We start from the raw sequence: 24,522 nt of genomic DNA, 5'->3' as shown, positions 1-24,522 counted from the left end.
AGCAGAAGGTGAGGTGTTTGCAGTGGGGCTGACCCACAGGGCAACATCACCCCACAGTCTCACCCCAGCCTCCCGCTCCCATCCTTCAGCTCCAGCACAGCTCCCTGGAGGCATCAACAGAGCAAACGGGGACCTGCAGGTGTGCAATGGAGCTCTGGATGCCATGTCCTTCGTGGGGGAGGCTACACAGGTTTCCTCCCATTCCAAGACCCACTCTAACAATTTGATGGGCTGAAGGAAAACCCCCAGGTCCCACACATGGCAGCAGTGGCTCGGGTGCTGCAGGACACCCAGGAACTCTGTCACGACAAGAGTGGCAGGATGGGCTCAGCCATGTGCAGAGATCTGCTCTGTGCACAACTTTTGGGAGAATTAGCAGCATCAGGAAATGAAATGTAGCATGCAAAGCATCAAAATTAATCCAGGGTTTGGACAGCTGCTCTGCTGAGCAACACACGGATCTGACTGTGAGAGGGATAATTTTAAAAACTCCATTAAAATAAAAAAATCCAAGGGTGCTGTTTGAAGGGAGCTGTTTTATAAGCATTTTATTCAGCACTGGACTGTCAGCCCTGGCTTCCAGGCTTTATCTTTGTTTCAGTGTTAATAATCCCCCTTTCCCATCACTTTTATGGTCCCAGCGTGATTCTGCTGGCACCAAAAGCACTGAAACACTTTGGCCATCAGCAGCTTCGCCAATAAACTTGCTCAGAGCAGCTGGCCCAGCAATATTAGTATTTCATCAGGATCAGCATGAGAGTAGAAGAACATTATAAAAATCCTTAGGGCTGCCCAAACACCAAAACACAGCGCTAGGCTGGGAGCATTTGCAAATTTCCAAGGCCAGGGCTGCGGGAAGAGCACAGCGATGATGTTCCTGTCACTGCTGCTGGTGCAGACCAGCTACAAGTGAAATAAGACAGAGGCACCTAGGCCTGGGCATTGGACAAGGAGGCCCCAGGGTGGTGGCTCAGCCCAGCACCCTCAGGCAGAAGGCTCCAAGCATCACCCCTCCACCTCGGGTGGCTTTCAACAACCTCCTCTTCTTTTTCACCAGCATAATATGAAGGATGGGGAGGTTTAAGTATCAAGCTCAAAGAAAGACTCAACTGGGGTCAAAACCCCCAAAAGTTCACCAAGAAGTGCTATTTTCAGAGCAGAATAAACTCCAGGTGGGCTGGAGTTGGATTTGTGCCCCTGGGGAAGCGGGGAAGCTTTGCTGGGATCCCGCAGGCACAGAGGGGCGGGCGCACTCACCGGCAGAAGGCACCGTGCAGCCTTTCGGGTGCTCGGAGGCCGAGCGCTTCTGGCAGGGCTTCTGCTCCGGCATGTCGTCCCTGTAGGCGGCGGGCTCGAGCAGGGGCAGCCGGCTCAGCACCGGGGACTGCGGGATGCTGGGCAGCGTCCGCGACTTGCCCAGGAGCGGCCGCTGCAGCTTCCTGTCCAGGGACCTGCGGGGACACGGCGGGACAGGCCCTCAGGAGGCGGGATGGGACACGGGACACGACGGGACAGGCCCTCAGGAGCTGGGACGGGACACGGGACACGGCGGGACAGGCCTTCAGGAGCTGGGACGGGACACGGGACACGGCGGGACAGGCCTTCAGGAGCTGGGACGGGACACGGGACACGACGGGACAGGCCTTCAGGAGCTGGGATGGGACACGGGACACGGCGGGACAGGCCTTCAGGAGCTGGGATGGGACACGGGACACGGCGGGACAGGCCTTCAGGAGCTGGGACGGGACACGGGACAGGCCTTCAGGAGCTGGGACAGGACACGGGACAGGCCTTCAGGAGGCGGGATGGGACACGGGACACGGCGGGACAGGCCTTCAGGAGGTGCGATGGGACACGGGACAGAGGTGTTCAGCAGCCAGGATGGGACACGGGACCAGGGGCCTTCAGCAGCTGGGATGGGACAGAGGACAGGGGCTTTCAGGAGCTGAACAGGACAGGAGACAGGGGTGTTCAGGACCTGGGAGAGGACACAGGGCTTTCAGGAGCTGGGACAGGACACGGGACAGGGCTTCAGCAGCTGGGATGGGACACGGGACACAGGACATAGGACAGGGGCCTTCAGCAGCTGGAACAGACAGGACACAGGACAAGGGCCTCCAGCAGCTGGGATGGGACACAGGGCTTTCAGGAGGTGAGACAGGACACAGGACACAGGGCTTTCAGGAGGTGGGATGGGACGCAGGGCTTTCAGGAGGTGGGATGGGACACAGGACACAGGGCTTTCAGGAGGTGGGATGGGACACAGGACACAGGGTTTTCAGGGGGTGGCAGGGGTCCCTCAGGCCAGGACCCCTCTGTGACACACACACAGCCCCTGGCTGAGCACAGCTATGCCCTTCATGGAATCACGGAATTGGTCAGGTTGTAAAAGCCCTCTAGGATCAGTAAGTCCAACCCTTACCCCAGCACTAAACCATGCCCCTAAGTGCCACATGCAAAGGTCTTTTCAACACTTCTGGGAACAGTGACTCCACCATTGCCCTGGGCAGCTGTTCCATGAAGAAATTTTCCCCAAGATCCCATCTAACCCTCCCCTGGCACAGCTTGGGGCCATTCCCCCTTGTCCTGTCCCCGTTCCCCGGAGCAGAGCGCGACCCCCCGGCTGTCCCCTCCTGTCAGGAGCTGTGCAGAGCCACAAGGTCCCCCCTGAGCCTCCTTTTCTCCAGGCTGAGCCCCTTCCCAGCTCCCTCAGACCCTCCTGGTGCTCCAGCCCCTTCCCCAGCTCTGTTCCCTCCCCTGGACATGCTCCAGCCCCTCAGTGTCTGTCTGTCATGAGGGCCCAGAACTGCCCCCAGGACTGACCCCAGCACTGGAGGTGCCCCAGCAGTGCCCAGCACAGGGATGGTCACTGCCCTGGGGCTGTGGCCACACCATGGCTGGTACAGACCAGGTGCCAGTGGGCTCTTGCCCACCTGGGCACAGCTGGCTCAGCACCACACTGCACCCTCTGTTAGCAAAGCTGCTGCTGTGCCAGTGAAGCCTTCTCCCCTGGCCACTGTAATTAGGATTAGCATCCTGAGCTGCAAGGCACAACCAGCACAAAAAGAATTCAAGACCCCAGCCCACCTCAAAACTCCCAGATAATCTGAATTAACCAAATAAAGAAACCAAAGGGTTCAAGACTGAAGGGATAAAAATTTCCTTTGAGACAGTGAAACCCCCATTAAACATCATCCACAGCACCAGAAAGGGATTTGAGGTAGAAAACAGGACACTAGACAGGTACTAGGGAAGGTCCAGACTCCAGAAAGCCAGACTCACACAGAAGGGACTGCAGAGGTCCTCAGGGTGTCATGGAACATGCAGGAACATAAATTCAATGTCTCTGTGAGGTCAAACCTCAACTGAGTTTGATGCTGGGGCTCCCAAACTGCCAGGGTGAGCAAGCACAGCCCATGTGTCAGGGTGACCACGCACAGCCACAGTCCCAAAGCCCAGGGGCAGCCCAGGGCCACAGGGGAGCAGGGCCCCTGCTCCTGCTCCAGCCCAGGGCCACAGGAGGCTCCTCAGGTGCCCTCCTGGGGATGACACCAGCCCCAGCAGTGCCCCAAGGAACCCAGAAATGCCATAGAAAGGAGCAGAGCCCAGCACTGCTGTGGAATGTCCTAGGCTGAGGGTTACCCCAAGGCTGTCCCTTGTCCCCTGCTCTCACAGAACCCAGAGCTGAGCCCAAACAAGCTCCCCAGGACACCCCAAGGCTGTTCCAGAATCACAGAAACACAGAATGCTTTGGGTTGGAAAGGACCTTAGAGATGATATTCCAATGCCCTGCCATGGGCAAATCTCATAATGAATGGTACAGATAATTCAAATTTCCATCTAAAACTCAATTCTTCACTGCTTATGCTCATTTGTTCTTGTGCCAATATTAACCTTTAGCTTAAATAATTATCCCCCCTCTACGGTGTTTGCTCCCATGATTAATTTCCATTATAATGAAGTCCCAGCCCCTTTCTGCCTGCCTTTTTCAAGGCTGATTAACACAAATTCTTTCAGTCTCCTCTCACAAAATTAGCTTTTATTTCCCCATGGATATTTCCACACCCCTCACTGCCCTCCCTCTCTAGTGGACTCAGATTTTTCCACCCATTCTGGAGCCTCACAGAATCCCAGGATGGTTTAGGTTGGAAAGGTCCTTAAAGCCCATCTTGTTCCACCACCTGCCATGTCCAGGACACCTCCCACCATCCCAGGTGGCACCAAGCCTCATCCAGCCTGGCCTTGGGCACTGCCAGGGATCCAGGGGCAGCCACAGCTGCTCTGGGCACCCTGTGCCAGGGCCTGCCCACCCTCACAGGGAACAATTCCCAATTCCCAATATCCCATCCATCCCTGCCCTCTGGCAGTGGGAGCCATTCCCTGTGTCCTGTCCCTCCATCCCTTGTCCCCAGTCCCTCTCCAGCTCTCCTGGAGCCCCTTCAGGCCCTGGCAGGGGCTCTGAGGTGTCCCTGGAGCTTCTCCTCTTCAGGTGAGCATCCCCAGCTCTCCCAGCCTGGCTCCAGAGGGCTCCAGCCCTGTGATCATGCAGACCTGAGCTCCTGATGCAGACAGCAGGGCAACCCCTCTGCCTCCCTGCACGTTCCACCACTAAATTTTATCCTCTTTCATGCTCCAGTGCTCAGGGTCACGCAGGCAGAGTCTATCATGCCAAAGCTCCTGACCCTCAGTGCTGGCCTGTCACTGAGATGTTTGTCACCACAGCTCTGCACTCCCATTCCAGGCACAGCAGCAGCTCCAGTGGTGCCAGGCTGGTGTCACTCAGGAGGGCAGGCACAGGGCCAGAGTGGTGCCACAGCTGTGCAGGCACTCCCAGGGACAGTCACACCCAGCCCTGGGCAGAGGGCAGGCCCAGGCAGCCCACAGGGCACAGAGCAGGGCTGGCAGCACGTGCTGACACTGGGTCAGCAGCTCACTGCTATACATCCATCACATTCTCTCAGCTGCCAGGTGCTGCTGCTCTCTGGGGCTGGGCAGGGGCAGCAGTGCCCAGGGCAGCAGTGCCTCAGCTGTGCCAGGCACTCAGCACCATCCTGCCCACCCCAGGTCCCCCACGCTTCAGTGGGATCAGCATGGAAACAAGATGTGCCAAGAGATACAAAGCCAGAATTAGCTTCCCAAGCAGTTTCCATTCCAGCAGAACATTTGTACATCTCATTGTAACATATTTCACTGGCACAAGGCAACAGGGACAGAGCTTAACACATCGCTGTGCTGCATAAATGAGTTCAAAACATTCCTTTTTCTGTGCATGTAAATCCCAGGATACCTGTGTACAGCTCCATCACCTGCAGAACCCCATTAGCATTTTAGTGCTCCCGTTCCTTTTGTGCTCACAGGGCCACTCACAGGAGTCACATGGGGGAAAAAACCAGAAGAATTCACTCTGTTAGAGAAGCAATTTTCAAGCTATGTATCTTCAGGCAGCGCTTTATATTGTCAGAAAAAGCAAAGCTACTAGAAACCTGTTTACCACTGAAATCTGAGCTCGAATTCCCAAGCACAATTGAGCTCCATGGATTTACTATCCCACTTGTCATTGTTGAACCACAGCTGGCACATAAGGACCACACAGCCCCTCGTTCATCCAACCCCCTGGTGGGCTGGGGAGGAGAACTGGGAAAAAGTAAAACCCATGAGCTGAGGTAATAATTGAAATACAGTTGTTAGTGGGGGTTATTATTGTTATCATTATTGTTGTTGTTGTTGTTATTGTAATAAAAACAGAGATAAGAAAAAGAGAGAGAGGAATATAATCCCAGATAAACAAGTGGTGCCCAACACAATCTCTCAGTGCCTCAAAAGCCCAGCCTGTTCCTCAGCAGCCACAGGCCTCTCCCAGCCAACCCCCACACTCCACATTGGGCATGACATTCCATGGTCTGGGATATCCCTCCCAGTCCTTGGCACCTCCTGGCAGGCAGAGCCTGGGAAATGGGAAAGGCCTTGACCTAGGGAGAGCATTTCCCAGCAACAACCAAACCAGCAGCGTGTTATCAACACTGTTCTCATCCTGAACCCAAAACACAGCCCTGGACCAGCTCTGGGAAGAAAATGAACTCTGTCCCAGCCCAAGCCAGAGCTGGTGCCCAGCTCCAGAGCTGTCAGCAGCCAGGGCCAGGCAGGACCTGACAGCACCAGGAAGTCACATTGCATCTCTGTCTGCTTCCCAAGCAGGCGTCCCAGCTGGGTGCTATCAAGGATGCCACATCCCATTAGTACAAATCCCTGATGGAGTGTAAAGCTCAATTAGAAAAGCCACAATCAACACTTTACAGCCTATATTTAGCTGCCGTTCGGCATTTGGGTAGGAAGGAGAGCACACAATCGAGTCATGACAGGGGTGGAAAAATCCTCTTGGCTGGGTGTGAGAGCTCAGGCAGGAGCCCAGGGACAGCTCTGTCACTGCCAGTCCACAGTCAGATGGGGAAATGTGGGAACATCATCAGGGAAGGTCCCTGCCCCAGCCCCAGGGACAGCTGTGGGGCAGGAATGACAGTGCCAGGCAGGGGACAGGGCTGCTCCAGGAATGGGACAGAGCTGCTCCAGGCTGGGGACAAGGCTGCTCCAGGCAGGGGACAGGGCTGCTCCAGGCTGGGGACAAGGCTGCTCCAGGCAGGGGACAGGGCTGCTCCAGGATGGGGACAGGGCTGCTCCAGGATGGGGACAGGGCTGCTCCAGGCAGGGGACAGGGCTGCTCCAGGATGGGGACAGGGCTGCTCCAGGCAGGGGACAGAGCTGCTCCAGGATGGGGACAGGGCTGCTCCAGGATGGGGACAGGGCTGCTCCAGGATGGGGACAGGGCTGCTCCAGCACCCCCAGCCCAGCCACAGCCCCACACACCCAGCAGCACGGGAGGAAAACCAGCAGAACTCATCTCCAAACCTTGCCATGGTGATGTCCTTCTCCAGCCCAGGAAAGAGTGGGGAAGGGCTCAGATAAAGGGAAGGGAGGGAGAAAGAAAAGTTTACTGCAAATCAGAAGGCAGATCCTGCAGCCCTCCTGCAAGGTGGGAACAAACTGCACACATCTCCAGCCTCCCTCCCAGCTTGTATCTGTGGGGGAGAAGCTGCTCTCTGGAGAGCACTTCCAGCCCAAGCCAGGGAGTGGGGAGTCTGCAGCTTCCCAGGGCACGATGGGGGAGGCAGCAGCCCCAGCAGCACCAGAGAGAGCAGCAGGAGGGGAAAATAACCCTAAACCCACTGCTCTCACAACCCAAAAAGGACCCCAGTAAGCCTCACTGATTTCTATTATTTGCCCAGGAACAAAGCAAGGAAACCTGCATGTGTCCTGGAAATGCCTGAGGATGCTGACCCTGCAGAGATACCAGGGGAGCCTTTGTGCTGCCACAGCACCCAGTCCCAGCAGCTGTGACACAAACCTGGGCAGCCACCCTGCCAATCCCCTCCCCGAGGCAGCTGCTGCTGGAACACAGCAAGGAGAGCAGCTTAACCTGGGGGGAAAGCAAGGAGGCAAAGGGGCAGAGCAGCAGGGCAGCAGCTACTCCAGACCTTGCCCACCTGCCCCAGAGCTGTGACTTGGTGACAGCCACACGCCCTGGGAGGGACACTGAGGCCACTCCCAAGATCCAAGTGGGACAACACCAAGAGCTCACAGCCCCAAAGCTCAAATCAAAAACAGACAGAGTAGACAAAGTGCTCCTCCTGCAGCACCACACAGCATCCCACAGGTAACTGGGGGGGCTCCTCCACCCCCTCAGTTAATTAATGCACTAAATCTACCCAGCAAAGGAAGTTGATAGAGCAGAAGGTTGGGGGAAGAACAGCTAAATGTGGTACACGCTGAGAGGGTGGCAGGGATAGGGGCCAGGAGAGCCCAGCTATGGCACAGGGACAGGTCTCCCAGATCTTCCCAGCCTATGGCTGCTCACTCACTTCCCAGCCCGCTCCTCCAAGGAGGTGTAACTTAGCAACCTGACCTTAAAAACTCAGCAAGGGCTCCAGCTGGATTCGGGAAAATGAGAGATGTTACAGGAGGAGCCATTACCCACCAAACTCCCTCTGAAAGCAGGTGGGGTGTGGGGAGGGGGCTGCACCTCCTGCTCAGCCTGAGCCCCGTGGCAACACAAACAATGGCTGCAAAATGGCAACAAATCAACACAACACCCACAGCCGTGCCTCAAACAGCTTGTGGAGATGCAGCTGGGTGTGACAGGTACAGGGGGTAGGGATAGATGGGATACTGGGAAGAAATTCTTGGCTGAGGGCTGCTGAGGCCCTGGCACAGGGTGCCCAGAGAGCTGTGGCTGCCCCTGGATCCCTGGCAGTGCCCAAGGCCAGGCTGGGCAGGGCTGGGAGCAGCCTGGGACAGTGGGAGATGTCCCTGCCATGGCAGAGGGTGGGATGGGATGGGCTTTAAGGTCCCTTCCAACCCAAACCCTTGTGGGATTCTGTGAGGTTCCCCCTCAGTGCTGGGCTCCACGGCACAGGATTCACCCTGTCCTGCCATGCTGCCTCACCCAGGGCAGACACAGAGCTCACTCCTGGGACACTCCACCAGGCTGGGCACAGCCCCCAAACCCAGCAGTGCACAGTGCTCTCTGGGGGTGAGCTCTGCTCTGAGCCACGGGGCTGAGCAGAGATTTGAGCAAGGATCTTCTCCATCCCCACCCCAAGAGCAGCAGGAGACAAGGCAACATCCACCTGCAGCTGGTTTCTGCACAGGGGCTCTGCAGGAGGAGAGGGGAAGCACAGGAGGCTGTTGTGCATCAGGAGCTCTTTCTGGACAGAAGCACAAGGCAGCAGCCCCTGGGATGTGCCTCAGGGCAGTCCAACACCCCAAGCAGTGGCAGGACCCCATGGAGGGCAGGGAATGCAGTTTAAGGGGATCACAGAGCAGTGCTGAAGCCCAGGGAAGGAGTAACACAGGTAACACAGAGAGTAGCCTTGGAAACCAAAGCCTGAGGGTTTTGGCAGAGCAGAGCCTTTGCAGGGCATCCTCACCTGTTCAAATCACCAGCTTGCTCTGCAAACCTTATCAGCTGTGAGCAAAGCCGTGAGTCACTGGCACTATTTCCAGTGACCCTGTGGATGACAAAGCCAGAGAAAATCACTGAGAAATCTTCCTTTCACATTCAAAAACACCCAAACAAAACACCTTCCTTTCTGGCTGGCTGGTGTATGTGTGTGAAGAGTGGAAAATGAGAGCTGAAACAGAGCATCTTTCATCTGACTGTGAGACAGTTTCAAAGCAAAACAAAACCCAGAACAGCATTCAGTGAGCAAGTTCAGAAAAGGAGAAAACCAACCATGTGAAGCTATAAAAATACCTTCCCAGGCTCAGCTGTGAGCTGGTAAATACCATGATTCCCACCAGCTGGTTTCCAAAAGCTTCTTCTCCTGCCACCTCTCCGACTTGCAGAGCATCTCTGCAGCAGGGCCATCACCCCAGCACTGAACTAAACACCACTGGCATCCAGGGAGTAATTGCTGCTGTCCCTACAAACTGCACTTTGATTTGGAGGGGCGTGGGAGGGCAGGACAGGTGGGTCACACACCCCTTGTGTTGAGGACAGGCCTCAGAAACCATTTCAGAGCTGCCTGGAGGAGGGTTCAGCACCATTCCCTGCTATGAGCCCCCTGTGCCTGAAGCCCAGCCCTGCCCCAAGCACCAGGAGATTGGGAGCCAAGCACCAAATGACCCTGAAAAGGGCCAGAAGTTCTTTTTGTGGCAGATGCTCACACCCTGAGCTCTTGGGTGTCACAGCAGCCACTGCCCTCAGCCTCTGTCCCAGCAGGCATTTACCCAGGGCTAAAGAGCTGCTGCTGCTACTCACCCCTGGCACCACGACACCATCCCTGCACACCAAGCTGGGCAGAGCCATCCCCAGGGAAACCAGGTGAAAAACACAAACCCTTCATGGCAGCACTCACAGCCTATGAGCTGTGCCTGTGTTTTGTAGCAACGCCTCCATTTCACCATTCACTGCAATCCAACTGGTGAACAGACAAGGAAATGCATCAGGGCCAGACACTGCCATTCATTCATTCATTCAAAAGTACGTTGGTTTCATCGTTAAAAGAATCTTTTTTCCCAGCTCTGTTGCAGGCAGTGAACGACATCCCCAGGCAGGGGGAGCTCCCCCTACTCCCCAGCCCAGGAGCACCCCACGGGGCCCTTGCTGGTGGCCACCCTGCCCTCCCTGTCCCCCTCTGTCCCTGTGGTGCCACCAGACATCCCCTCCACACCCTGCAGTGAGAGGAGCCCTGGGCACTCCCCACCAACAGGGGCAGAGCAGGGACCAGGCCCTGGGGAAGGCTCTGGCAGAGCCCAGCTCTGACCTGCCACAGCTGCACATGCACAACAAAAGGTCCACAAAGACAAAAATTCCCTGGGGCCAGGGAAAAAAGTGAGAATATTCATGGAACATGAACATTTGTCCTGCTCACTGAGTTCTCTGTGATAAATGGGGAGAGATGGCAGACAAAGGTGAAATTAATCCCAGCACAACAGTGGAGCAGATGAGCATCCTCCCTCCTGGCAGCTCCCGAGCGTGACCTGCATCCTCAGGGACCGGTGTGCTGACTGTCCCAGGGTCCTCGTGCTTATAGCCAGGCTGTGCCACCCAAATGAAGCAGACAGGATGGCCAAAGGCATCTGGGACGCTCCACAAGAGCCTCAGGGATCACTCTCCAGACGAGCAGCTCTGAGGCTTACAGAGAAGGGTGTTTGAGATGCAGAAGGAAGCTCCTTCCAGGCTGACAGTCAGCTCACGAGCAGGACCTGACTGCCAGGGACACAGCAGTGCCTGGCCAGCCCTGAGGCAGGAGAGACACAGCAGAGCATGGCTGGGACAGAGAACCAGGCAGGGACACAGCAGAGCATGGCTGGGACAGAGAACCAGGCAGAGACACAGCAGAGCATGGCTGGGACAGAGAACCAGGCACAGACACAGCAGAGCATGGCTGGGACACAGAGCCAGGCAGGGACAGCAGAGCATGGCTGGGACACAGAGCCAGGCACAGACACAGCAGAGCATGGCTGGGAACACAGAGCCAGGCACAGACACAGCAGAGCATGGCTGGGACAGAGAACCAGGCAGGGACACAGCAGAGCATGGCTGGGACAGAGAACCAGGCACAGACACAGCAGAGCATGGCTGGGAACACAGAGCCAGGCACAGACACAGCAGAGCATGGCTGGGACAGAGAACCAGGCAGAGACACAGCAGAGCATGGCTGGGACACAGAGCCAGGCACAGACAGCAGAACATGGCTGGGACACAGAGCCAGGCAGGGACAGCAGAGCATGGCTGGGAACACAGAGCCAGGCAGAGACACAGCAGAGCATGGCTGGGACAGAGAACCAGGCAGGGACAGCAGAGCATGGCTGGGACACAGAGCCAGGCAGGGACACAGCAGAGCATGGCTGGGACACAGAGCCAGGCAGGGACAGCAGAGCATGGCTGGGACACAGAGCCAGGCAGGGACACAGCAGAGCATGGCTGGGACAGAGAACCAGGCAGAGACACAGCAGAGCATGGCTGGGACAGAGAACCAGGCAGAGACACAGCAGAGCATGGCTGGGACACAGAACCAGGCACAGACACAGCAGAGCATGGCTGGGACACAGAACCAGGCACAGACACAGCAGAGCATGGCTGGGACAGAGAACCAGGCAGAGACACAGCAGAGCATGGCTGGGACACAGAGCCAGGCAGGGACACAGCAGAGCATGGCTGGGACAGAGAACCAGGCACAGACACAGCAGAGCATGGCTGGGAACACAGAGCCAGGCAGGGACACAGCAGAGCATGGCTGGGACACAGAGCCAGGCACAGACACAGCAGAGCATGGCTGGGAACACAGAGCCAGGCACAGACACAGCAGAGCATGGCTGGGACAGAGAACCAGGCAGGGACACAGCAGAGCATGGCTGGGACAGAGAACCAGGCAGGGACACAGCAGAGCATGGCTGGGACACAGAACCAGGCAGAGACACAGCAGAGCATGGCTGGGACAGAGAACCAGGCAGAGGGAGCAGCCCCAGGAACAGCTCCTGTATGGGAAGGACAGAGCCCCAGAGCCACCCCAGCAGGAGCCAGGTGACCCAGTCACCAATCACTCCTGTGACCTGGTCACCCATCAGTCCTGGTCACTGGTCACTCCTGGTGACTCCTGTGACCCTGTCACTGGTCACTCCTGGTCACTGCTCACTCCTGGTCACTCTGGGGACCTGCCAAGGCCACAGCAAACGCCTCCCACTCCTCAGCCTCACCAGACCCGCCACAGATCGTGCCCCAGCTCCCAGCTTTTCTTCTGTGGTGTTTCTGTATCTCCTTTTGTCTCCTCTGAAACATTTCGGAGACAAAAGCTAATGAAGCACAAGTAATGGATGACAAACATCCGGCTCACAGCAAAGGGCTGGCTAATTTACAAGATAAATAACGGAGCTGTCTCCTGTGCATTTACAAACACCTTTCAGGGAGGATGTGCAGGGGTTCAGCATCACAGCCACCCCCAGCAGCACCTCCTGCCCTCCTCCCTCAGCCCTGCACTCGCAGGAGAATCCCTGGAGCTGAGATGCTCCTGCACCACAGCCCCCCAGCAGCTCCTGGTCCCATTCCCAGTCCCATGACACAGGGCTGCTCTCCCCTGTTGCTTCAAAATCCCAGTCACACCACAGAGGAGACAAAAAGCTGCTGAGATCATCTTGGAAAGGATACTGCTGCTCCTGACAACCATAGGGGAGATGCTGCAGGCCTCAATTTTATGTGCTCCAGCACAGGAAGACACTCCAGGCAGCTGGTGGAGCTGCTTGGTTTGCTTGAAACCCTTTAATTTCTGCAGCATGACCAAGTTTTCCAACACTGGAGATGAACAGGGGCCAAGCTGATCCATTTCTGACTATTAATCCCTGGCAAAAAGAATTATTTGTATATGTTTTGGTCAAAAAGCAGATTTTTAATCAATCATAGGCACGCTGTTGTTTTAAACCCTCCCTGAGCACCAACTTTCAACCAGAGCTGTGGGCTGGTTTTCATTTTCCTCTGAAGCACAAGAGGCAGGTCACCACCATGGTCAGAGAGACAAGCTCATTGAACAGAAAGAGATTGTTATGCTCCCAGTGTATCACAGTAAAAATTCCTGAAAAAGAGAGTTTTCAGTGCAGGAGTAATGGGGGCTGAGGGCAGCTGGGAGCAGAGCTCTGGAAAAGCCCAGTAGCTGCTCATAGCTCAGATAATTAATTTATCTGGCTTGTGAGGGGAAGAACAGGAGCAAACAGCCCAGAACAGCCCAGAGGAAGCCCAGCCTGGGCAGCAGCACTTGGGGACAAGATTCCTACAGGGCAGAATCAGCTCTGGATCCCAGGCAGCCCCAGGGCCCCACAGCACAGCAGGAACTGACCCACAGGGCTGGGCTGGGGGTGCAAGGAAAGAGAGCCCCAAAAACCTCCTATTTCCAGCCAAGAAATGGCACAGCTTCAGCTGCCAGGCTGTCTGGAGAATCACAGAATCATCAAGGTTGGAAAAGACCTCTAAGGTTATAAAATGCAACAACCAAGCCAGCACCACCTCCTTTTTCCATGTCCTCAAGTGCCACATGCACACATTTTTTCAATGCTTCCAGGGATGAGGACTCTGCACTCCTGTGAGCAGCTGCAGAGGAAGGCAGAGCCAGGTTCTGCCAGGGAAACACATCCCTGCTGCAGGAAAAACATCTCCTAAAACCTCAGCTGGAAGAGCCTCCCAATCTCCCAGTGAGGAACTTGTGCCTGCCCCATCCCTGGAAGTGTCCAAGGCCAGCTGGGATGGGACAGTGGAAGCTGTTGGAACAAGGTGAGCTGAAATCTCCATTCCAGCCCAAACCATCCTGGGCTTCTGTGATAAATTTTATCTCTTTGTTCTTTAAAGCACCATAAAAATGCACGGGAGCTTTCCAGTTTTTCTACAAACATGGATTTGCAGCCAAAACATAAATGTACCAGAGACAGCCACACAAATCCTGCACACAGGGCAGGCAGCAGGGGACCAGAGCATCCAAGCAGCCAACAGGAACCAGAGCCAGCCCCAGTGGCTTCCAAACACCTGTGGAAGCACATGGATGCTCCAGGCAGCAGCACCACACCCAGGGGCTGCCTCAGATGGGGGCTCTGCTCTGCTCTGCTCCCCCCCTGCCAGGGGCTGCAGCAGCCAGGCAACCAGGAGGAGCTGCTCATTCCTGTCTGCATTCTTTCCATCGAAAAAATCCAAAAATGCAAACTAAAAATATCTTGCATTAATTTGTATAATTGCCAACTATTCCTACAGGAAAAAGCATAGAATTTTTTGTGGGGGAAAAACTGTTTTAATTATTGAAGTAAGTATTCTAGTTTTCCCATTTGAAATATTCCCAACAGCAGCATCCTTTTTTCCTTTCCTCTTTGAAATGCTTCTTCCTGGGTCTAGAGAAAATCTCTTTTGTTGATCTATTCCCTCTGCCTTCCTCCCCAGTTCTCCCAGAGCTGGCTCAGCCCACCTCCTGCAGGACAGCATCACCTGGGTGCCCTCCCCAGAGCAGCCCTCTCCTCCTAGGGGACTCTGGCTGTCTGAAGGACATAACCCACCCAAACCCCCCTGCAGGAGGGTGCTGGGCTCCTATCCCAGGGGATGCACAGAGGATTTTCTGTGCCCAGACACCTCCAAATCCCACTGGCATCTCCCTGTTCCCAGGCTCTGCCACCATCCCAGGGGCACTCACAGCTCTGACACTTCCATCCTTCCGCTGTCCCCACGTGTGGTGCAAGGACACCAAGCCCCAGCCCCAGGTAACACCGATGCAGAGGGACATTTCCCAGGTGTTATGGGGCAGCAGCACACCACAGCTGCCCTGTGCCTGCCAGGGCCCCCCCAAATCCCAGCCCCACCTGGAGCAGACAGAGCCAGCCCTGCCACCCAAGGCAGGACCCGGGCTGCCCAGTGTCCCCTTGCTCCTGGGGGCTCACAGGGACTGCCCTGCACCAGGAGCAGCCCCACTGGGAATGTTCCCCGTGCAGCCAGCACTCCCCCAGGAGCTGTTAACATTGCCTCTGCTGTCTGGAATCACTGTGCATTGCTGGGGCTCGTGTTTCCTACCTGTGCCCCCAGCCAGCTGTGACTCAGTGCCACAGCAGTGGGAATCAGGAGCCCCAGAGCCTTTCGAGCAAAGTGTGACTCACAGGCCAAGGCTCTCTGCTGGAGCAGCCAGCTCTGCAGTCACGCTCTGTCTGTAATTCCCCTTCATACCAGCTTCACTCCCTGCCTCCCACTACCCATCCAACTACCACTCCAAAATAAAGGATGCCCATTCATCTTTTTCTGCCTCATCCAGGTAAAGATGAGCTTCAGCTTGAGCAGAAACTAGGCAGCTCCCAAGCTCATCTCCTGTCCCGAAGATTGGTCTTCAAAGGAAACTGGAAGCCAGGCAGAAAGGGAAAACAGCAGGTGCAAGTCTTGTCTTTACCTAAAACATGGCCCCAAACCCCAAAAAGATGACCCTGGGGGCTCAGATGTGCTTTCAAGTCTGTCAGATCCAAGACCACCAGCTCCCAGGCCACACATACCTGCACTTTTATGGGACAGATCTCAAACATCCCTCTGCACACAGCCATGGCAGCAGGATTTTGAGGAGCAGGAGGAGGCAGAGGCCCAGAGCTTCCCTGGCTCTGTCCATCACCTCCCCCTGCACCCCAAGAGCACAGGAGGGGACAGAGCCACAGCCCAGAGGCCAGGAGCTCTGTGGGACTGAGCCCACACCAGTGGGGCTGGAACTGGGAATGCACCCAGGTGTCCCCAGAGCACTGAGAACCAGGATAAGTCCAGGTCTGGTGGAGAGGCCCCTTGCAAGGACAGGTTTGATGGGGAGACAGAATCTTTCTCCATGCTGCCCCTCAAGCCCCCTCCTGTCAGATCCCAGGCACGGTGCTGCAAACAGGAGGAAGAACAAAGCCTAAAGGCTTCTTTAGGTTTAATATACAAAACCCAGGCAGCTCAACCAAGCAACAAAAGCTAAATGTCATCTCCTCCCGTGGCACTGCCACTCTGCTCACAGTTGTGCACGTCTGACAGCTTGTCATCCTCATGAGCCACCGGGGACACAGCCTGGGGAGAGCTGGCTCAGAGCAGAGGGGAGGAAGGCTCAGTCCTGAGCCACACAGACACCAGCACCAAGAGAGAGGGGGCACCTGAGTGACCCTGCCAGGCACAACCACACAGGGCAGGTGGGAAACAGCACAGAATCGTGGAATGGATTGGGCTGGGAGGGACCTTAAAGTCCATCTCATCCCACCCCTGCCATGTCCAGGACACCTCCCACTGTCCCAGGCTGCTCCCAGCCCTGCCCAGCCTGGCCTTGGGCACTGCCAGGGATCCAGGGGCAGCCACAGCTGCTCTGGGCACCCTGTGCCAGGGCCTGCCCACCCTCACAGGGAACAATTCATTCCCAATATCTAATCTGAATCTCCCCTCTTGTAGTTTAAAACCATTCCCCTTGTCCTGTCACTGTCTACACTGTCTGTAATAAGTCGCTCTCCCTCTTTTTATAATCCCCTTTTAGGCACTGGAAGGGGCTCTAAGGTCTCCTCAGAGCCTTCTCCTCTCCAGCTCTCAGCCTGTCTCCATGGCAGGGGGGCTCAGTCTTTGGAGCATCATTGCAAACAAGCCTCACCCAAGAGGACACAGGCTGCCCTTGAAGACAGCCCCATCCAGAGCTGTGCAGCCTCAGGCACCCCAAAACCTGTCACCACATTCCCAACCTCCAGCTGAACGAGGCTGAAGTTTCCAGCTCCAGCCAGCCCCAGCTCCTGGAGCTCTTTGCCTCATTCTTGCCCAGCCAAGCTGCAAAAGTGCTGGGCTGCCTGTTCCAGTTAAGAGGATTAATGGATGCTCAGCACCTCAGTGAAGCAGCCACGGGCTGAGTCACCAACACTGGATTCAGGACTTCCAGCACCAGCACTGCCCACTTCCATGCAGTGCCCATGGACACTGATCTGTTAACAGGTTACAAAAAATGGGAATCCATGCAGCCACACACATTTTCCTGCTGGCATCTCAGCAGGCAAGGGAGGTGTGAACGCTGGGAAGTTTGGAGTATAAGTGTCACAAACATTTTATTGACTAATTCCAAGTGGAAACTTTCCACTTAACCCAAAACACTTCCCAGTTCCTTGCTAGTTTTCGCCTTTAAAACGGAGCTATCCTTCCATATGGACGTGTCATTTGGAAGCAGAAAGATTCAAACATTCAAAATGTGCCAAAAACAAAGTGGGAGAAGTCAGTCAAACTCTCAGCCATGTAGGACAGCCCCTCAGAGAGCCCCTCTGGGCACCTTTACATGGCACCCTTACCTGTCTCATGCTGTGTGCTGCTAACACAGGAGCTGCTCCCTCAGTAATTTCCTAGCCCCAAAACTTGCAGTTCCTCCTGTCCCCCACCACAATCGTGTGCCTGAACACAGACGTGCTGTCAGAGCTGAGGAGGTATTTTTAAGCACCCAAAAACAACTAAGCACAATCGTGCCAGGAAAACATTCCCCACTACCCCTCCCCACTCAAACCCATCACACTGCACAGTGAGGACATGAATCAGGGTATCAGTGTGGAACAGACCCCTAAAGGAGAGGAGGGAACAGCTCCCCATGGCAAAAGGCACCTCCTTGGTCCAGCTTCCCACAGGGCTTGGGACAGGCTCTGAGCCTGGACTCACCAGCCCCCAGGAAAGCAAAGATGACCCCAAGCATCCCTTCTTCAGCTGGAGATCATCTAATGACAGGGGCAAAAACAGGCCCAGCAAGTTGGAATTTTTACATAATTGAATTCTTACATAATCGAATTCATTGTTAATTAACACCAACTACCAGCTCAGGTACTGAGAGGACAACGGCAGCAGAACCCTAAAGCTGCCACCCTGCAGGCCCAGCACAGCCAAACTGCTCTCCTCCCCCTTTGCCATGCTGAGCTTCTCTGGCTTGCACCCCAAGCCCCTCTCCTGGAGCCCACTGAGGATGTAGTGCCTTCACCCTCAGGTTTTTGGGGCTGTCAGCTCTGCTGCCCCCAGGGCTGAAGGTGCCCCAGGAGCAGAATGCAGGATCCAACCCCTGGCACAAATTTCCCCCTCTATTCCCACACCCTGAACGTCTTCTCTTCCATAACTGGGCAGTGATGTCCTGAGGAGCTCATCAAAGCCCCTCTGTGGGGACCCTGTGGGGACCACAGGGAAGGGGAGAGGTCCAAGAGGGAACAGAACTTGCTGAAGCCAGGGAATGGATCCATCTCAGAACAGTCTTGGGCCAACAATGAAAGCCACTGAATCAGTCCCCAAATCCCTGCCTAGAGGAGAAATTTCTCTCAAAAGCCACTTCTGGATGGGACTTGAGATTTTTAATGACTTTCAATTGGAATTTTTAATGATTTTTTAAATTAATTAGCTACTGTTGCAGGTCACCTCTGTGGTGATAGAACTGGCCTTCTCAGGCAATTCTGCTTTCCTGCACTACACCCAGACTGAGAGCAGCTCCAAGAGTGTCCTTGAGAAATTCCCCCACATCCATTAACTCTGACATGGGATCCCTGCCCTCCCAGAATCCCTGCAGGCCCCAGGTCCCAGCCCAGTGCTCTCCCAGCCTGGCTCCCTGCTAAGCAGCTCTGGCAGCCAACAGCAGCCTGGGAAGGGCCATCGTATTCCAGAGAGTTCCAGCCCACCCTGGAGCCCCCCTGGCTCATTCACAGCGGGCAGGGCTGCTCTCCAGCCCAGTGACAGCACAACAAGACAACACTGATGTTGTCATCCACTTTGCAAAAGCTGCAGGAATCCAAAATCGGCTGTCCAGACCTTTCAGATTACAAACAGCTCACTAAAAGAAGAGCTAATTAGTATAACTTGCCTTTCCCTTCCATTTCTCCTCCATCCCAGTGCAGAGCCTCTGTGCCCTTCCAGACAACACACAGAGCTGGGCACAAGCACCTCAAGGCTGGCACCACAAAATAATACAAAGAACAACACACCAGACCTCAGCAAGCACCCCAAGCCCCTCCTGTGCTCTCCCACAGGCACCTGCACCCAGTTCTGCAGACAAATCCTCACATCCCTGCCATGCCCCGGGCTCTCATCCCTCACGGAGCAGTCCTGCTCCAAGCCTGTCACCTGGAGTTTCTTGTTCATCCATCACTGCCCCTGCTAGACAGAAAAAAAGTTGCTGCAAATAAATCAGCGTCTCCCCTGGGCTGGGCTGGGCTTGGCAGGGATGTTCACTCACACTGCCAGCCCCTGTCCCAGCACAGCAGCACAGGGACACCCTGATCCCCTGGCCTGTCACACCTGGGGCCTCCCAGCCCAGGGACAGCCATGCAGGTGATGGATTCAGTAACAGCAGGCAGCGGTGCCACAGCCCCTCCTGCAGCACAGGGCTCAGGCTGGGGGAGCCTCCAGCTGACACAACACACAGGGACAAACCAGGACACACTCTGTGCCACGGCTGGGGCAGAGCAGGGGCAGGGGCTGAAGAGCTCCTGCAAGCAGCACCTTTGCCCAAAAGCACCTCGAGTGAGATGATCTCCTGCCAGGCTCCACTCCTGCGCACAAGTGTGAGCTCACAAACTCTCAAGCCCAGCAGACTTACTCATCCCAGCTCACTCATGTTGCCTTATCTGGAGGCGTAGTTTAAAAATGCAGGAATATTATTTAAAACCATAACTGCACACCTGCTGATTTCTGTTAGGTCCTATGAGAATGCGTGGGACCACTATATTTAGAATTTAATAACTCCAGTCAGTGCAAGCTCTCGACTGAGTACCTGCCTACGTCTGTTCCCTGTGCTCCCAGGGGATTATGCAGCCTTGGGAAGCGTGGTGGGAGCCTGGCTGCCCTGAGCAAGACCAGGGCAGGGCTGTTAGACATCACCCTGCTGAACCTGGGCTGCAGGACCTCTGACATCTCCATGTGTGGGGAAACGTGGGAGCCGAGGATCGTATCTCCATGCTTCACTTGCCCACAACAGAGTGAAGGAATGAAGTAAAAGCAGAAAGCTGATCAGCAGAGATGGAAGAAGCACCATCTAGAGCAAGGGCAGGGCCAGACATTGCAGCAGCTGCATTGTGTTGGCTTCTGGATCTCAGCCATGGAGACTTCCTGGGGCTTCTCAAGGTACAGACATTGGGGGGGCAGCGAGGAACAGGCAGAAGCTCAAGCAGCTGGGGTGACAAGTGACACTGATTTCAAAGGATCCCACACTTCAATCAACACTTAGTTTTACTTTCATAATCAGCCGCGGCAATCAAGGGAACGGGCTCGGTATCCACAGGTGCACTCAAGCCCTGTCACTGTGGGGGCCAGGGACACCAGGAAATCTGTCCCCACACTCACATCCAGCCAGAGGAGCTGCCCTGGAGCAGCTGCATGGCCCAAGGGGCAAAGCAAGCAGAGCACAGCTCCGTGCAACTCAAGCCTGGCCAGAGCAGAGCAGCCAGGCACACACAGGGTCTGTGCTTGGGGGAAGGGTCCACCAGCCCCACACAGCACTAAGCCCTGATGGGCAGTGGCCTTGGTGGCCACAAATGATGCACAGTGAGCCACAGTCCCGCATGAGGGGATAACTCAGACACAGAATGGTTTGGGCTGAAGGGACCTTAAAGCCCATCCTGTTCCATTTCCCGCCATGGGCAGGGATGCCTTCCACCAGAGCAGGCTGCTCAGAGTCCCACATCCATAGCCAGCATCCCCAGGAAAATTTGGTGTGTGAGCTCCACACCATCAGTGCCACTTCTGTGTGGTTCACGTCCCAGAGCTAGGAAGGCACCATGACATCTCCCATTGCAGAGGAAACCACCCAAGTCACCCCAAACCCCAAGGTTCAGGACAGCAGCACCCTGTGCATGGGGGTGGCACCTCCTCCTCCTCCCCCTTGGGCTGGGCATTGGCACACACTCGGCTGCACACAGCAAACCCCAGGCACGCCCTGTGCCCAGCAGCACCTAGACAATAGACCTTCCTCACACCCAGCTCCACTGCAGGACAGCAAAACCCAAGGGCAGAAACCAGGGTTTCCATCCACAGTGCCAAAAAGGAGCAGAACAAAGCTGCTGGCTCTGCCAGGAATGTTTCCTGAGAAACGTGAGTGGGGAAGAGGCGACTCCTCTCCAGCCACGGAGGGCAGAGGGGAGGCAGCGGCGGCTGTGCTCATCTCACTGTCTCAGCAGCAGCACAGGCAGCAGCAGGGGCTCCAACTTCATTTCAATCTGTAGATATTTAATTACCTTTACAGAGTACAAAGTGCTCAGCAGCCAGGGAGGAAGGTAAGTAAACACCTTGGTGTTATTTTGTGCCCTGTGTGTCCCCTACACAGATCCACACCCCACAGCAGCAGGGAGGCACCAACTGCAGGTCAGCAGGAGATTTGGGGACACACTGCTCAGGCTGAGCCCACACAAATGGGGAAGAGCCCAGAGCAGCACTGAATGCTAGCTCTGTCCTACAAGCTGCACGAAACATCCAAGGAGAAGCCACCCAGGCACAGAGCAATTTTCTTAATTGCAGTAACTGTGTTTACATGCAAAATACGGATGTGTGCAACCCCCCCAACACAACTCTGAGCACTCACATGCTCCTAGAGAATTTCCATTCAGCCCAAAGGCCACCTTCCCCATCCCCACTGCGATCCCCTCATCAATCCATACCCCAAACAAGCTGCTGATGAGCCATGTGTGCATCTGCCCAGAACAGCTCCCCTCTCCACTGCCCAGACCCTTCCAACATGACAGGAGGCTGCATCAGCACCTCATACAGATTCCACTTCACCTGAGAAGCCACTTCTTGCTGCCCCTGCAGAGAGACCTTTGAAGGGGCAGGTGGAGGGAAGGGCAATTTCAGTGCAACGACCTTGCCCCTCTGATGAGGGGACTGTGCAGTGGCACAGCAGAAAGCACCAGGCAGAGGAAGGCAGGCACAGGTGCATGTGGTCACTCATGAGACACCCAAGATGTGCCACCAACACCTGGGACATGCCCTGGGCAGGGAGACAGATGCCAGCTCACAGAGCCTGCCAGAGACATCCCACAGTGAAGAGCTGTGTGGGAGACCCAGACAGGAAGAGGGTGATGCTCCCAGGGCCCTGGGCTTGCTGCCAGCCCCCTCCCAGCCCCAGGAGAGGTAAACAGAAAGCAAAGCACCGAGGATCACACATTGCATCCCACAGCCCCCCGGGCACACACGGAGGCACCAGGACAGCCGGGTCACTGCCAGCCCGTACCTGCACTCGGTGACACTACAGCAGCAGCTCCCGCTCCGCCGGCCCCAGCGCCTGGAGCGCAGCTCCGGCCTCGACTTCCTCAGGCTGAAATACTCCGTCAGCTTCCCAAACGAGGCCATGGCTGCCGCCGCTGTCCCCGCGTCCCTCCGCACGCTCGTGCATGCTACACCCCGGCCGTGCCCGCTGCCCCGCGCGCTGCACCAGCCCTCAGCCCCCGGAGGGAGCGCGGCCACGGGGACCCAGCACAGCAGGGCAGGACGAGCTCAGCCACCACCGGTTACTTGGACAGTCCACAGCGTGCTCCAGCCAGCCCTCAGGTCTGGAGGGTGCTACGTCCTGTCTCCCTGAGCCAAGCGCAGGTCACAGCTCAGGGCAGCTGAGCGTGTATTTCATGTGATGCTGCAGAGCTGAGTGAAGGAGGAAAAATTAAAAGTGCTCGCTGGAAAGGTTCCCTCGGTAGCACTGGCACAGGGCTGCGAGCCCCCACGGCGAGTGGGTGGAGGAGCTGCCCTCTGAGCAGGTGGCCCAGCGTGGCTGTGGTGGCCCTCAGATGAAGAAGGGGATGGGGTTTGATCTCAGAAGTGATGAGAAACTCCAAGAAATCAGATGTTCAGATGAATTTCCAAAGGGTCTTACAGCGTGAAGATCCCCGCTTGGTCTTCCCAAGGCTATTCAGAGTCCACCAGTTCTGCTCCCTCCCTGTTTTCCAGAGCAGAAGGCACCCTCAGCTGCCAGCAGCACCTACCTACCATGACTTTCCAGCCTGTCACCAAACACCTGAGCCCGAGGAGAGGGACAGGCATTTAAAGCAAGCGAGGCTGATCCAGTTAGAGGTCACCTGTGAGCTCTGCTCCCCACGCTCCAGCACAAAGCCCTTCCGCAGCAGACAGCAGACACGGGGATGCTGCGAACCCGAAGGGAAATCCTCCTGCCAGCCCTCCCCTAGTCAGGAGCACTTGTCTCTGCATCCTCGGCGCCTGACGCCAGCTGGGCGGAGAAAAAACAAGGGCTTCAGAAAAAACCACCCAAACCTCGCTCCAGCCCCACGGAGCAAAGCCAGATCAAGTCAGTGAAGCACATCCAGGGGAAGGGGTGTCTGACGGCAACTCCCAGCCATGCCAAGAGAGGAAACAGCAAGGAAAACTGGAGGTAACTCAGCTGGCAGAGCCCCAGGCTCCCTGAACACCCTTTTATCCCTCTGGTGTGGATGCCATGTTAAAAAATAAACAACCTGCATTCATTGCTATTTCCCTGCTTAGAGCCATGCCCTGCAAGCAGCACCCTCGCCACCAGGGACGGCCATCCGCTGCCGAAAGCCCTTCCTGACTTCCACTTCCCTCCTCCCTTATTATCTTTCTTTTCCTGTAGACTCTGGCTCAGCTCTCCCCTCGGAATTGAACGCCTGGGCAGCCGGGCGCGCCCCGCGGAGCACGGCCCAGGGACACCGGGCAGCCGCCCCCGCCGGCCGCGTGTGACCGGCACAGTCACCGTCCCGTCCCCGTCCCCATCCCCGCCCGCGCTCTTTGGGGGGGTCATTGGTTCGCACCGTCCCCACTCGCTGCTCCCCGTTCCGGGCGCTGACATGCATGCCGCTAACGGAGCCAGCGCCGCAGCCCTGCACACAAAGCAGGGGGCTGGCGATGCTCGGGGGGCCCCGCGGCCATGGGGGACCCTTGCAGCACCTCCCCGGGCAGGGACGCGGTCCCCGGGCACACACGGGGAGGGAGAGCGGGGCCGCTCCCCTCTCGCAGCCGGGGAAACGCAGCTGCTCCCGCACTGCTCCGCACGGCCACCCTCCCCCGGCTCCCACCTTCTCCCTCCGATGGGCTCCGCCGCAGCCGGGAGGGCTCCAGGGCGCTTCCCCGAACCGCTGGGCTTGTGCCGAGGGCAGAGCATCCGCCGGCTGGCTCCGGGCGGCGCAGCGACAGCCCGGAACACTGTCACCCCTCTTATCTGCCATCGGCTCCCCGTTACCCGGCACGGTGAAATGCAACACGTCAAAGGAGGTCAGAGCAGAGCGGAGGAGCCGGGCAGAGCAGAGGGGGCCGGCAGGAGGCAGCGGGAAGCAGCCGAGGGGGCGATCAGAGAAGGGGAGGCAGAAAAGGACAAACTTGTTTCCCTGCTATGGGAAAAGGCACGGCAGCGGCTCTGCCGGAGGAAACTGCGCCGAGGCACACACACCTCGGAGTGCGGCGGGACAGCGGGGTCACCTGGCAGCGGTGATGTGACCTGCTCCTGGCTGTGCCAAGGCAACAGCAGAGGGGCTGGACAGGGCAGCAGGAAGAGG

The 24,522-nt window shown here is 56.5% G+C and overlaps 1 protein-coding gene across 3 annotated transcripts in view; it reads right to left on the bottom strand.

The window, feature by feature from the left end:
• Window positions 1–24,146, bottom strand: part of LOC131090189 (ankyrin repeat and fibronectin type-III domain-containing protein 1-like) — a 200,240-nt gene extending 176,094 nt beyond the window's left edge. Inside the window, exons 1-2 of one of the 3 annotated variants that reach the window (XM_058035382.1) lie at window positions 24,046–24,146; window positions 1,258–1,451 (exon numbers count right to left, since the gene is read on the bottom strand). In XM_058035382.1, the coding sequence (XP_057891365.1) occupies window positions 1,258–1,451; window positions 24,046–24,131 (280 nt within the window). In that variant the 5' untranslated portion in view covers window positions 24,132–24,146. Of the gene's footprint in view, window positions 1–1,257; window positions 1,452–22,235; window positions 23,192–24,045 lie in introns of those variants that run through there. The other 2 variants (XM_058035381.1, XM_058035383.1) reach the window with 2 other exon arrangements.
• Between the last annotated feature and the right edge of the window lie 376 nt (window positions 24,147–24,522).

This window comes from Melospiza georgiana, chromosome 16 (genome assembly GCF_028018845.1).
Source record: "Melospiza georgiana isolate bMelGeo1 chromosome 16, bMelGeo1.pri, whole genome shotgun sequence".
In the NCBI taxonomy this organism is placed as follows: Eukaryota; Metazoa; Chordata; class Aves; order Passeriformes; family Passerellidae; genus Melospiza; species Melospiza georgiana.
This window is presented reverse-complemented; position numbering and strand designations above follow the sequence as displayed.